This window comes from Fulvia fulva, chromosome 8 (assembly GCF_020509005.1).
Source record: "Fulvia fulva chromosome 8, complete sequence".
Taxonomy (NCBI): Eukaryota; Fungi; Ascomycota; class Dothideomycetes; order Mycosphaerellales; family Mycosphaerellaceae; genus Fulvia; species Fulvia fulva.
The window spans coordinates 240,379-253,862 of NC_063019.1; the positions used below are offsets into that span (position 1 = coordinate 240,379).

At 49.0% G+C, this 13,484-nt stretch overlaps 1 protein-coding gene across 1 annotated transcript; it reads right to left on the reverse strand.

Annotated features, from left to right (window-relative positions):
* Positions 1–10,391: 10,391 nt before the first annotated feature.
* On the reverse strand, positions 10,392–12,671 carry CLAFUR5_10806 (S-adenosyl-L-methionine-dependent tRNA 4-demethylwyosine synthase; the record flags this gene model as incomplete). The annotated part of the gene is made up of 1 exon (XM_047909954.1): positions 10,392–12,671. The coding sequence occupies one exon, from the start codon at positions 12,669–12,671 to the stop codon at positions 10,392–10,394; it is 2,280 nt and encodes a 759-aa protein (XP_047765404.1).
* Between the last annotated feature and the right edge of the window lie 813 nt (positions 12,672–13,484).

Genomic DNA, 13,484 nt, shown 5'->3' on the forward strand with positions numbered 1-13,484 from the left:
TTTAATAATAAGGAGCAACCTAAAGGCATTATAGTACGAGTACGAACAGCGTACGATGCCGACCTAGACGCCTAAGAGTTAGTCTAGGCCCTTGAATCTAGCGCGAGGACATTCCCGGGCTTCTCGCTATCCGAGTATAAGCTCTAGGAAGGTATCGTCTACTTCCGTAAGAAGCTTTACGTACCGTAGCCCGAAGGCTCTAATATCCGAGCTGTTAAATAGGTACGAGTTGCGTAGCAGTGGAAGACGGCGGATCACACAAAAGACGAAGAAGGACCCAATGGGATAGCGTGTATCTACATACAGTATCGCCGGTGTTGGTGTAGGTAGATGCTAGGTGTCCGGATGTTTGCCAGCCTATAGGGGCTGGCAAACCCTAGTCACGTGATCTATCACATGACACACCCACACCTACATGCTTGTCCTGCGGCCTGTATGTTCTCAACACTCCCACTCAGGCCACATGGTCTCCTACAATCCCTTTACGCAAGCTGGAGCTGCCTTACAAAGTTTTGGAACTGCTGGCCATTGAGGGGCTTTGTTAACCCATCAGCAGCCATGTCCTTTGTATGGCAGTAGTCCACTGCAATCTTCTTCTGCCACCAGAGATGTCTGACATAGTTATATGCAACATCAATATGCTTTGACCTTTCATGCACATGGGCATCTTTGACAAGTGTCAAAGCGGCTTGGTTGTCACCCATGAGCTTGACTGGCCTTAGCTCGTCAACAGTGCCCTTGCTTGCCCTTACACTCGGCTGGAAAGAGCTCTTTCCTACCAGTTCTGGGCACCCCATTTCCCTGAGGACAGCAGCAAGAAATTGTGACTGCTTTGCGGCTGCGTTCATAGCCATGAACTTAGCTTCCATTGTTGATGTTGCAACAGACTTCTGCTTCCTACTCATCCAGGACACAGGTGATCCACAAAGGAACCACACGTATCCCAGAATTGAGACTCTATCCACTTTGTCCATAGCGTAGTCAGAGTCCGAGTATCCCTGGAGATTGCCCCCTCCCTTTCTATACATAAGACCTAGGTCTGGGTACGACCGCAGGTATCGGGAGAGCTTCTTCAAAGCCTTCATATGCTGCTGCGAGGGATCAGCAACAAATGAGCTAATTCTTCCAAGGGGGAATGCTAAGTCTGGCCTTGTCATTGTCATTGGCCACATCCAGGTACCATTGTGGCTCTGGTAATCCTGTTTGTTGCACCTCTCATCCATAGGTGCCGTAGGCACTAAATGCTCGTAGCTCTCCATAGGTGAGTGGGTTGGCGTAGCCTTCTCTCTAGCCATGTTCATCTTGGCTAAGTTAGCGTGGACATAGTGTCCTTGATCAAGCTTCAAAGTGCCTTGGGACCTGTCTCTTGTAATCCTCATTCCAAGGATCTTCGTAGGTTCACCAAGATCTTTAATCTTAAACACTTTTCCAAGCTCAGCCTTAAACCACTGAACATCTGACAGCTTCGGAGCTGCAATGGGTATGTCATCCACATGGGTAAGGACCATAAGGTCTCTATCCGTATGGATAAGTAGGCATGGATCTACCTGGGACTGGGTAAATCCAATCTTCTCTAGCTTCGCAACACAGAGCTTGTTCCAGTCTCTAGCTGCTTGCTTAAGCCCATAAAGGCTTCGTAGGACCTTGAACACCATGTTTGGAGGTGCTTCAACTCCTGGGGGTGGGATCATATAGATGTCTTCAAGAAGGCTGCTTTGGGTAAAAGCATTATTCACATCCACTAGGTGCATCTCGAGATCTCTCTCACATACTACTGCCATGAATACTCGGAGAGTATCATGTCTAACAGTAGGTGCAAAGGTCTCTTCGAAGTCAACCCCATATTTCTGTGAAAACCCTCTTGCAACTAGTCTTGCCTTGAACTTCTCAATGGCTCCACTAATCATTCTTTTCACATCAAAGACCCACCTAGAAGTAATTAGATTCGCACCCTTTGGCGGTACAACTGCTTCCCAGGTGTTGTTGCTTGCTAAGGCAATAAGTTCGTTCTCGATTGCCTCTCTCCACATATGTCCCCATTCGGGGTCTCCTACGGCTGCCTTATAGGACTTTGGGATTGGCACTTCCTGCTGATAGGCTATGGCCTGCCCAACAGCAGCAAATGCATGTTCTTCCACGTCGTTCAGAATCTCCTCTACCCAGCTCATTGTAGGGTCTAGATGGAACATCTGGGCGATAAGAGCCTTATGGTGTTTAGCCTCATGCTCTTCAGAGTTATCATCTCCGTCCCCCCTTGACCTCTTGTTGCCTGCAACCTGAGGTGGCGCTGGGTGTTCGGATGGGTCGAACTGAACGACATCTTCTTTTTCTTTCATTGGAGTACCCTGATCTCCAAACTTCTGGTATTCCCCAATGTCCTTTGGGGGAGGGGGAAGTTGCACAAACAGCGGTTGCTGTGGTGTTGATGACTTGGGTAGATTCTGTATAGATCCACCGTTATCGGCCTTCGACAGTGTTGAAACCGCCTCAATATTTTCTCCTGGCCTTCGTAACGGTGTCTCTGATAATCCCCTATCGGAAAATTTCGCCCCAAAGGGCTTCCTCCCAACAGGATTGCGCTGTGGCGCTCGACTCGGCTGGTTAGTGAAGGTGATACCAAGATCCATATCTCCCCCCTTCTCATTCTCAAACCAGTCGACGTGACTATGCGCTTTTATTGCTTTCATGTCGGGATCCCAGAACAGCCATTGTTTTGTGGTGTTTTCTGAGTAGCCCACAAACACGGCTTCTTTTCCTCGGTTCATCAACTTGTCTCTCCTCAAGCCTTGAGGTTGGGCTCTTGGGTCTACATAGACCACAGCTTTGCATCCCCAGACGCGGAAATGGTCGACTGACGGTACTTGGCCAGTAAAGGCTTCTTCTGGTGAAAGAGCAATACCATCAATGATCGGACCATTAGGCAGTCTGTTTCTGATCACAGTCTGTGCTTGCAAAGCTTCTGGCCAGAACTCAACTGGCATGCCAGAGTCTTCAAGCATAGCCCGGACTGTGTTCTCAGAGGCTTGAATTGACCTTTCCACAGGTCCATTTTGAAGAGAGTTGTAGGCATCAGTTGTGTCCATCTGAGTGCCAAACTCCTTCTCCCACTCTTTTAGCAAGGCGAGAATTTCCTTTGCACCATCACTGCGGATCGCAGACAGAAAGCACCTTGACTGCCGTTCTGCCTGGACCTTCCAATCCCGTAGGGCTGCAGGAGCGTCGCTCCTGGCCTTCAAAGGGATTACCCACTTCTTCCTAGAGAAGTTGTCTACAATCTCAAGCCAATATTTGTATCCTAGCCTAGAGACTGCGCCCTGAAAAGGCCCACAGATGTCAATGGAGATGAGGGCCAGCCTCTCCCCTTTCCTCTCTGTGGCAGGTCCTTTGAACTTCCTCATGTTTGCAAGGGAGCAGACCTTGCAATTCTGGTGTTCAGAAGGAACAGGAATGGGATCTTTCTTGTCAGTGACTCTATGCAGGTTTCTTAGCAGTCCCTTGCCAAGGTGTGCACATCTTCTATGCCATAGCTCCCACTGATCTTCGGACTCAGTGTTAGCCATAGCGGTACCGTCACGTTCTTGAGAGAGTATGCCAGCATGCTGTGGCTCAAGAATTTCCGAGATCGAGTGGATAAACGGTACTCCTCCTCGAAGTTTGGTCTGGACAACGGGTTTACCAGACAAGGATTTTAGGGTGAAACTGGGTGGTTGGACAGCAAACTGTTGGCTGAACTGATTCCACGAAACAAGACTAACTCCAAGGCCAGGAACAAACAGGACATTTTCTAAGACAATTTGCTTTCCAGAAGGACCACCCATTACTGCACTTCCCATATGTGTAGCTTGTAGATAGCCACCCCCAACCTTGATCCACTTCCTCTTTTGAAGAGGCTTCAGTGTCCTGAATAGTGAATCTTGGTCAGTCATATGTGATGATGCACAAGAGTCAAGCAACCACTCGGACGAGGGGTACTTGCCTTTGGCTTCCACAGTGGAATGGGCAACCTCATCAACATCATCATCTTCTGATGGTATCTCAGGGTCTGATGCGTCTTCCTGGGTCGCATGGGCCCTTGCAGGCTTACTAGAGGAGGCCTTTGGCTTGCGGCTCTCCTTCATCTGCTTTGCAAGGTCCGTCATCACCTTGAGGACATCACGAAGGTTTGGTGATGATGACCTCCTACGAGGTGGTGACGGTTGTCTCTTAGCAGGGTAGGTAACCCTAGCTAGTTTGTCCTTGTTCCTAACAGCCTGCTGAGCTGCAGAAAGGTGTGGGCACTTGCTCATAAAATGGTCACCACCGCAGAGATGGCACGTGAGCTTGCCCTGGAAACCCTTCTTAGCAAACATGGCTGTCCCTTGATGAATCATTGATTCTTGCTTCTCCCTAAGAATTGCAAGAATGTCTTGTGGTGAGAGATTCACCTGGGCATCAATTGCATCGCGAATTGAGCCAAATGAGTCTGGCAGAGCTGCTAAGAGTTGCTGGATCTTTCTGTCCTCAGTCTTGATGTCTTGGAACTGAGGCGAGATTGAAACAGCCCTCCTTGCAATTGAGCTAAGCTCCTGCCAGGCATCATCTATAGACTGGTCTTCTGTCATCACGAAATTGGTGTATTGCTGAAGCAAACTTCTTCCAGTAGCGAGAAGTCTTCTCTTATATTTAGCTTCAGCCCATTCCCACAACTCCTTCGCATGCCGGATCTCGTATGTCATCTCTTGGTCATCTGTCGACAGACAGATGTACATCTCATACAGGGCCGTTGCAGTGTGCCGTCTGTACGATGCCTTCCTTATCGCTTGATCCAAAGGAAGGGATGACTCCGATGATGCAGAGGGTGTCGCTATAGATGGGGTTGCAGCGGGAATGTCCGTGATGATGTCTTCGAGGACCCAGTCAACCTGCTTTGATACCAGGTGTATTCTCATCAGCTTGAACCATGTTTCGTGGTTCTCTCTTGTCAGAAGAGGTGCTGCTCTCTTTCTTATGAACCCAGTCTCGTTCTCCATTTTTTTGTAAGTTGAGGGACAGGTTGGCTGCCCTCAGGTAAAAGGATGTATTCGGTCGTACGCGATCGGATCGAAATGGGATAAACCGAACGCGAGGTTGATAGCGGAGAGGATGGCTATCCGCCGGGAAGAGGAGGAAAGTCGGTCGGTAAGGATCGTGTTGGTGCTGAGACACTGTAGCGTAACTCTCTCAGCAGAGGGGGTTTCTGAGACACTGCGGCTCTCTCAGAATGAACAGTTAGTCGATGCGAACGCGATGTCCGGAGAGCGACTCTTCTCAGTAAGCTCGCCCACTTGTCTGAGGTATTGGCACAGGCTCCCTGACTCGGAGTCTGACAGTGCCTCACTAGGCTCTTTCACGTCTTATATGCACCTACAGCGCGGCTGTAGCTTCCTGTGCAATGCGGGTGCGGCCTCCAGTCTGCCTTCCTTTTGTTCTGAAGAGGAATAACTCCAATACGACTTTGTCGAGGGTGAAACACCGAGTTGCTAACCCGGGCTCATAACCTGTTAAACAGGTACGAGTTGCGCAGCAGTGGAAGACGGCGGATCACACAAAAGACGAAGAAGGACCCAATGGGATAGCGTGTATCTACATACAGTATCGCCGGTGTTGGTGTAGGTAGATGCTAGGTGTCCGGATGTTTGCCAGCCTATAGGGGCTGGCAAACCCTAGTCACGTGATCTATCACATGACACACCCACACCTACATGCTTGTCCTGCGGCCTGTATGTTCTCAACACGAGCTAAGATTCTTTAAATCGTCTACGACTCCGCCTCTAGGGGTCACCTAGGCGTAGCTAAGACCTATAAGCTCCTCGCTAGGTATTACTAGTAGCCGTATTCCTAGAAGGACGTCCGCCGCTACGTACTAAACTACGCTACTTACCGAAGAGCTAAAGCTAACCGCTACCGCCCCTACGGTCTCTTATACCCTCTCCCGGCTCCTAATTATCCGTAGAAGTACATCACTATAGACTTTATTACCGATCTTCCTTACGGTAAGACCTTTAGCGGCGTAAAGGCAAAGGCCCTTCTAGTGATCGTAGACCGTCACTCTAAGGACCGGTATATAATCCCGTGCTAGAGTATGACCGTAAAGGAGATTACTCGCTTATTCTACGAATTCGTCTAGCGTTTTTAAGGCCTCCCGGATAGTATCACCTCTAACAGAGGCTCCTAGTTCATCTCGTACTTCTAGAAGCGTCTATATACTATCCTAGGCATTAAGTATAACCTCTCGACTAGTTTTTAGCTATAGACCGACGGCTAGACCGAAATTACGAACGCTATCCTCGAGTAGGTCCTTCGTTACTTCGTCAACTACTACTAGAAGGATTGGCCTTAGTATATCCCTACGGTAGAGTTCGCTACTCGTAACTAGGACTCGGAGACTACTAGCTACTCTCCCTTCTATACTACGAGAGGTTACTACCCTCGTATAGGTATAGAACTAGAAGAGCCTCTCCCGCCTACCGAAGACGTAAACGAGTAAGTAGTAGACGAGTTCGCTACTATACTCTTATAGATCTATAAAGAAGTCTACGACGAAATAGTATACGTATAAGCAATCTACGAGATCAAGCTAATCGTTGTCGCTAGCTAGCTCCCGACTACTAAGTAGGCGATATAGTCTACCTTAACTCTAAGAACATTAAGACGGACCGCCCCTTTAAGAACCTAAGCTAGAAGAACCTAGGTCCTTTTGAGATCACTAAGCGTATTAGTTTATACGCCTACCGTCTACCTCTTCCTACGAACATAAAATCCACGACGTCTTCTATCCCGTACGCCTTCGGCCGTCGGCTAAGGACCTATTCCTAAACTAAAACTAAGACATACTAGGTCCTCCCGATAAAGTAGAAGTCGACGAGCCTATTAACCTACCTTCTAACGACTATACCGTCCGTAAGATCCGGGGAATCCGCGTAGAGCCTAACGACGTTAAAGGACTACCGCCGATCAAGTATAAAGTCGAATAGTAAGGTTGCCCTAAGTAGGATACCTTATAGGAACCTATCTAATATATCATCTTCAATCGTTAAGTAATCGAAGAATACTACGCCCGCGTAGACGGCCTAGAAGTCAATATCGGTAGGCTCTTCGAATCTAAGCTCTTTGACGGGGCTTACTAATAGTATATCGACTATAATATTAGGCCTAGGCCTAGTACTAAAGCTGAACATCCTCGATATATAGAACTACTACGGCTTCGTAGGAACTTAGCTTTGTTCGGGGGGGCTACTATTATAGTCTCCCTATAGAGTATATAGAAGGTAGGGACAGAAGAGCCTTAGAGTACTTAGAAGTCGTTAAGAAGTGAAAGTCTAGCTTAGTATATAAGCGCCAAGAATTATATACCCCGTAATATTTACTATAGGACCTAGCCCTCTAAATTTACTACTCTACTAAACCTTAATAGATTCACTTCGGCTCGTGACTATATAACTCACGGCGCTCCCGCGAGCACCCGCGACTACGCTAGACCCTAGAAGAAGCACGTAGAAGACTCGGAACGTAGGGTAGGTTAGAATAAGGTTTTGAGTAAAGCTACTAAGCGCGGCTTCGTACGGGTTAGCCCTATTAATACGGGGACACGTACTCGCGAGGGTCGCGTATAAATATCTAGCCTTCCCTAGGCCTCTCTTACTTTCTTCGTCTTTTGTTTTGTGTAGTAATTATACTATACCCTTTGTACCTATACTTCGTACCTACATTCTCGCTTTTACTCTTGTATCTTATAGGCTAGGCTCTCGCCCTAACAATACCGTTGCTCCGGTATACCTATTAGAGCCCTATTACACCTTATATAGTATAAGCTCTATCGTAGATAGCCTAGTATATTACGCTACTAACTAGTATCTTATACTCCCTAGGAGTAGAGCGAGCTCTCTTACTATTCGCCGGAGCGAAATAACTTAGTATAGAGCAATTATCGGACAATTTAATAAGTTGAGCGGATGACAATATATGTTTAAGTATACGATAGGACTAAGGCTACCCCTAGATTGAACTCCGGACCTTTAATGTTTACCGGTAGGTAAGATGATTATACACTTAAGTGAAAGTCGGTACAACGGGACTATTACCTAAGCTATCTCACCGGCAACAGTCACACAATCTATGCTTTATTATATAGGTAATAATGGTAGTAGTGAAAGTGAGGAATGAGGGAAGGGGTACAAAGCTCACCTCACTCACCTCAGCTCACTTCACTTGAAACAGCTGACCTACCCTTCCTATAGCAGTAGCAATACCGAGGGCCCGACGTCACTACTATAGGTAGGGGGGGGGGTTATGACAGGGTGCACGCGATCACATGGGAATCAGCTCATTCACTCTAGCGCACGAGCTAAGGGGGTGTGTCGCGATCCGAGCGTGCATATGGGCAACATCCTATCATCAAAACTTGAGGCCATGTACGCCAAGAATCAGGTGACTGATTAGTTACCTGCAGCCTCTTCAAGAGCAACACTTGTCTATTCTAGATAGACACATGCAATACACAACCTGCTTTTGAAACACCCTATATGAGCCCGTACAATAACTTCCCACACTTCGAACGTGATATAGGCTGATTCAACCTGATAGAAAGGCTAAAAGGAAGGGAAGTTACCAGATGTGAGAACCTTGGCGAGTGTGAATCTGAGATACAGAAAAGCTACCTGAGAAAACTCTAAATATGGAGCTGAGCGCCAAGCCGACGGTGTGTTCGGATAAGAAAGTCACCAGAGCATTGTCGAGCCCGGTCTTGGTTTCAGCCCTGGAATCCCGGATTAGGCGGCTTAAATTATTCTGGTAGTTTCATACGGCCGAAAAGAAGAGTGTGTATATAATCTATACGATCGAGCGAATACGGCGTGTATCCCAAAAGAGCAGCCTGACAATCCTCCGCCGCGTTCAGAGCAATTCCGCAGAACCCCAGCAATTGATGCTTTGCACGTTGACACCTGGAGTATTGGCCGAGGACGGCGACAAGCGCACTCAATGTCAGTGCCAGGTTTTCTGTTGGATAGTAAGCATTCGAGAACGGCCTCGCCTTGCCCAGCCATTTACAGTAGATGATCGCAGGACGGCCAGGGATATATACGAGCGCGAGCCTTGGAGCGGAAATTCCAGACAAAGCTTATTATTAAGTGTAACGACCTACGAGCGCTAGCCATCCACCGTAGCGACGTGTGAGCTTGCGAACACTCGAGCGTATGTAGGTGGTGGCGTCAGCGAGGAGGGAGTGGAGCTCTATCACCAGCCCTCAACTAGCCTTGGCGCCCGCTCTGATTGGTCGACTTTCAAGTTCTAGGGTCACGTGACCTACCGCACTGTGCCTGTTGGCGAACTCGCAAACATATACTCGTCGCTAACGCCTATGTCGTCGTATAATAAGCACTGTACGTCGGGTAGCGGTAGCGTGGATTGCACGCTACTTTGCAGTCTAGAAGGGTTGGTAGAGAGCTCCACTCCGCTACGCTTACCTTTGGAGGTTCACAACCGCCAACAGCACATTTTTCATTGCGAATCTGCGATTTGCCTCCTTGTGTAAGACCAATGTGGTGTCGCGCAGACACAATTCCATTCCCGATTTCTGCGTTGGAGACATTACTCAGTCTTCTGCCAGCTGCTCCTCACATGCCGCAGTTATATATCATTATTGGTGCGTTCCGCCGCAGTCACTGGTCCTGTGGTGCAGCGGTAAGCACATCCAACGCAAACGAAGAGCCCCGAACCCGAAGCCTGCGAAAGCTAGGCAAGGTAAGGATGTACCGTTAACAACTTAACATACACAAACCACGACAGACTCGTCGCTGCATGATTTGAAAATCTACGTTCGATTCGCATTTAGGACTAACCCACGCCCTTTTGTTGCACAGCATATTCCTATGACAACACAGTAAACAGCCGCCGACCTAGATAGGCAGTCTATATATAACCGACTGTAAACGTTATCGTCCAATCGGTCCCGTAAGCACGTCCCTTGCATGTGAGGATAGCGACCAGCGCACCGTCCGTTTATAGCACACCGGCAACCATGTTGTTGTGCGTGATTGGAAGACCTTCGTTCGATTCGTAGTGGGACCATTGTTTTGGCCATATCCCCTAACAATCCGCAAGACAGCCCATCATTTTGCAACCCCCACCCCATTGTCAACCCATACATACCCTTCCAGCTCCGCTTCCATCATCGATCCCATGGTGCAACGGCCAGCACATCCAACGCACATGAGGAGCGGTGTAACCGGGCTGGGTGCATCAGTCGCGGCCAACATCGACTCCGTTGATAGCAAGTTCGCGGCGACCACGAGTTGCCGGTGCATGGTTGGAAGATCTGCGTTCGATCTGTAGTGGGATCAATACGTGCATTCTTTTTGCACTGATCACGGACCTCATATCTCCATCACCATTGACCCAGGGACACTGCCAGGAGGATACTCCACAGCCTTCACTTCCTTCGGCTTCCCCTTTCTATCAACTCTTTCGTCTCTGGGATCAAACCCACCATTACCCCAAAGTGCCCACTCATGTGTCGGCGCGCCGATGTAGTCCTCCGGTGAGAACGGCTTGCCGCTCTCGACACATTTGAAGAACGCGGGATAGTCAATCGTCGTATGCCACCTGCCATCCTTGTTGAACCTCGTCCGATCCGCCAACAAGATGCAGCAAGAATGCGCATGCTCAGCCCCAATGCCGTACTGGAGGCCTCGTCGATTTAGTTCAGCTTCGAGTGCAAGAACGAACTTTTGCACCTCTTTGTAGAAAGGAACATTCTGCATACTAAGACCAGCGCCGGCTGCAGTACTCGTGCCGCAATACGTCACGCCTTTGACTTCGACAAAGCCGGGAAGGGCACGTTCGACGAGATCGGCGTAGCCAGCTGCTTCCTCTTCGATGTTGAAACCTTTCACTAAGGTGAGGCGGAAGACGGTGCGGTGAGTAAAACGCTTCTCGCGGAGGATGTCCATACAGCGGATGAAGCGTTCCCAAAAGTCGCGGTGGAGAGGGCGATCGATCTTGCGGAGGGATTCTTTGTTTGAGGCGTCGATTGAGACGTAGAGTTGTGTAACGGGTCCGAGTGCTGCGAGTTGGTCTGGGTGTTGTGCATTACAAACCAGGAAGGAGCTGATATGCTCGTTGTGTAGCATTGCTAGCAATTCGTTGATGTGAGGGTAGAAGATCGGCTCTCCTACAAGACTCAAAGCGCAATGCCGTATCCTCATAGCTTCGGAGAAGCGCTCGCTCCTCACGCCAGGTACGCCTCGCATCATCTTGATTTTCTGATAATGACCTTCTTTCATGCCATCGAAGATGAGATCTGGAGGATCGACCTGCCATCGCCATGTAGTACCAACCGGATTTGTGCCGTGTCGCCAGCAGAAGACACATTTGTTGCTGCAGCTTAGCGATGGTGTGGCTTCCATGCAGAGGTGGGAGTTGATGCCGTAGAAGGAGTACTTATAGCACGACCCGCGACCTCGGAGGGCTGACTTCGTCCAGCGACAGATCTTGACGCCCGAGTGGGAGCCGACGATGGTGTAGCCTTGCTTTGTTAGGTTGGTGTAGGTGGGTGATGTCTTGGGTACCATTTCCTTCGGTGTCTGTAAGGTGGATGCAGACTTTCCAGCGGTCGTGAAGTCCACAGGTATAGGTGCCTTCATGTCTTCCAGGTCATCGCCTACTTTCCTGTTCTTGCGAGGCTTTCCAACCAATGTTTCGTCATCTTCATACTCGACAGCATCCTCATCGTCGCTCTCAACAGCGTCTCCACTGCCCGCTACACCTTCACCGAGACCTTTACCTTGGCTCAGGTCCTGCATGACGCTCTGAACTCCTCTTCTCCAATCTGTCAGTCTTTCTTCCAGCTCATCGGCTTTGACGTCTCTCATGCCCAGTGGGAAAGCTCTCTTTCGTCCTGTCAACCTTGCCATCCACTTATCGACTTCAATTGCCTGCTGGCAGTATCCATCTCGTTCTGTAGGCCACTCTGACTGATCTCCGAAGCCAAACACGCTGTATCCTGCCAGACCTGACAACGGGGCTGTGTCGATCCTGAAGTCATGATGTGTCTCTTCCAGATGGGACAGGAAGTTCGACAGCTCTGTATCGATATTGTACCCGGGTATCAGGATCATGTAGAAGTTCGCAGTACTTGGGGAAGAGGTCTTCGGTGGGGAGACAAAGTAGTCTTCGTAATCGATCTCAGTCAAGTCGTGGAGTGCTGGCTGCAGGATTCGCTGGCTGTCATCCTTGGCCGATAGTGCCTCAACAAGCTTGGTCGCATGTTCTCGTGTCGAGCCTCCCAGGCTGAAGTAGAAGACGTATGGCTGTATCTGCTCGATCGCGGGGCCAGTATCTTGCTTCGGTCGTGGGATGCGTTTCCCTTTGATTCGGCGGGGTCCTTTCGATGCTACCGCAGGCTCTACTTTATCTGCTATGACCGGCTCTTTGGACACTTCCCTGCTATGCTCCACAGCAAATGTCTGCTTCTTCTCGTCGATCGGCGAGCCCAATGGTGGAGTCAATGCGATCTTGGACTTTCTCCCTCGCCATTGTATCGCGAGACGCAGAAGCCCAATGACGACCGCAGCTCCTAGCAGTACCTCAGCTCTGTGGGTATGCCAAAGGAACAATAGCTCCCCCGGCAGCTGTAGGAGTCGTTCGGGGTCCATATTGGCATGTCTGCATAGATCCCGAGCATGCAGTGGAGTCGACATTCACTCTCAAAATTCTGACTCAGCACAATTGCCCCACCAAGTCTCATGGTTGCCGGAGCGCGTCGTGTGAAAAGATGGCATAACCTTGCAGCGTGAGATGAGATTATGAGGTTGAAATAAGCATTACAGGGTGCAAGGATATAATAGGTATTGGCCGAGGAGATTGCGATGACTAATTTAGGGCAATAACGTGCCCTACATAAAAGCTAATAAGGCACTACTTTTAAATAATATAGTTTTTTATACCTTATAAACTAATACCCTGTTGAGGACAGGACACGAATGGCGCAGCCGTGGAAGATAGGAATTACAGATTATGTGAATGAAGAAGGACCCAATAGGATAGCGTGTATCTATGTACAGTATCGCTAGTTAATGGTGTAGGTGTTTTAGGAGGGACAGCTACACTCAGGACTTGACTAGCAAGCCCTGATTACTAATCCCCCTAAGCACCTAATGTTGACCCTATGACCTGCACATTCTCAACACTCCCACTCAGGTCAGAAGGTCTCAAACAATCCCTTATGCAAGCTAGAGCTGCCTTACAAAGTTTTGAAACTGCTGGCCATTAAGGGGCTTAGTCAGCCCATCAGCAACCATGTCCTTTGTGTGGCAGTAATCCACTAACTACAATCTTCCTTTGCCACTAGAGATTCCTGACTAAGTGGTATACCACATCAATATGCTTTGACCTGTTATGGACATGGGCATCTTTGACAAAGGTCAAAGTTGCTTAGTTGTCACCTATAAGCTTCACGGGTCTCAGCT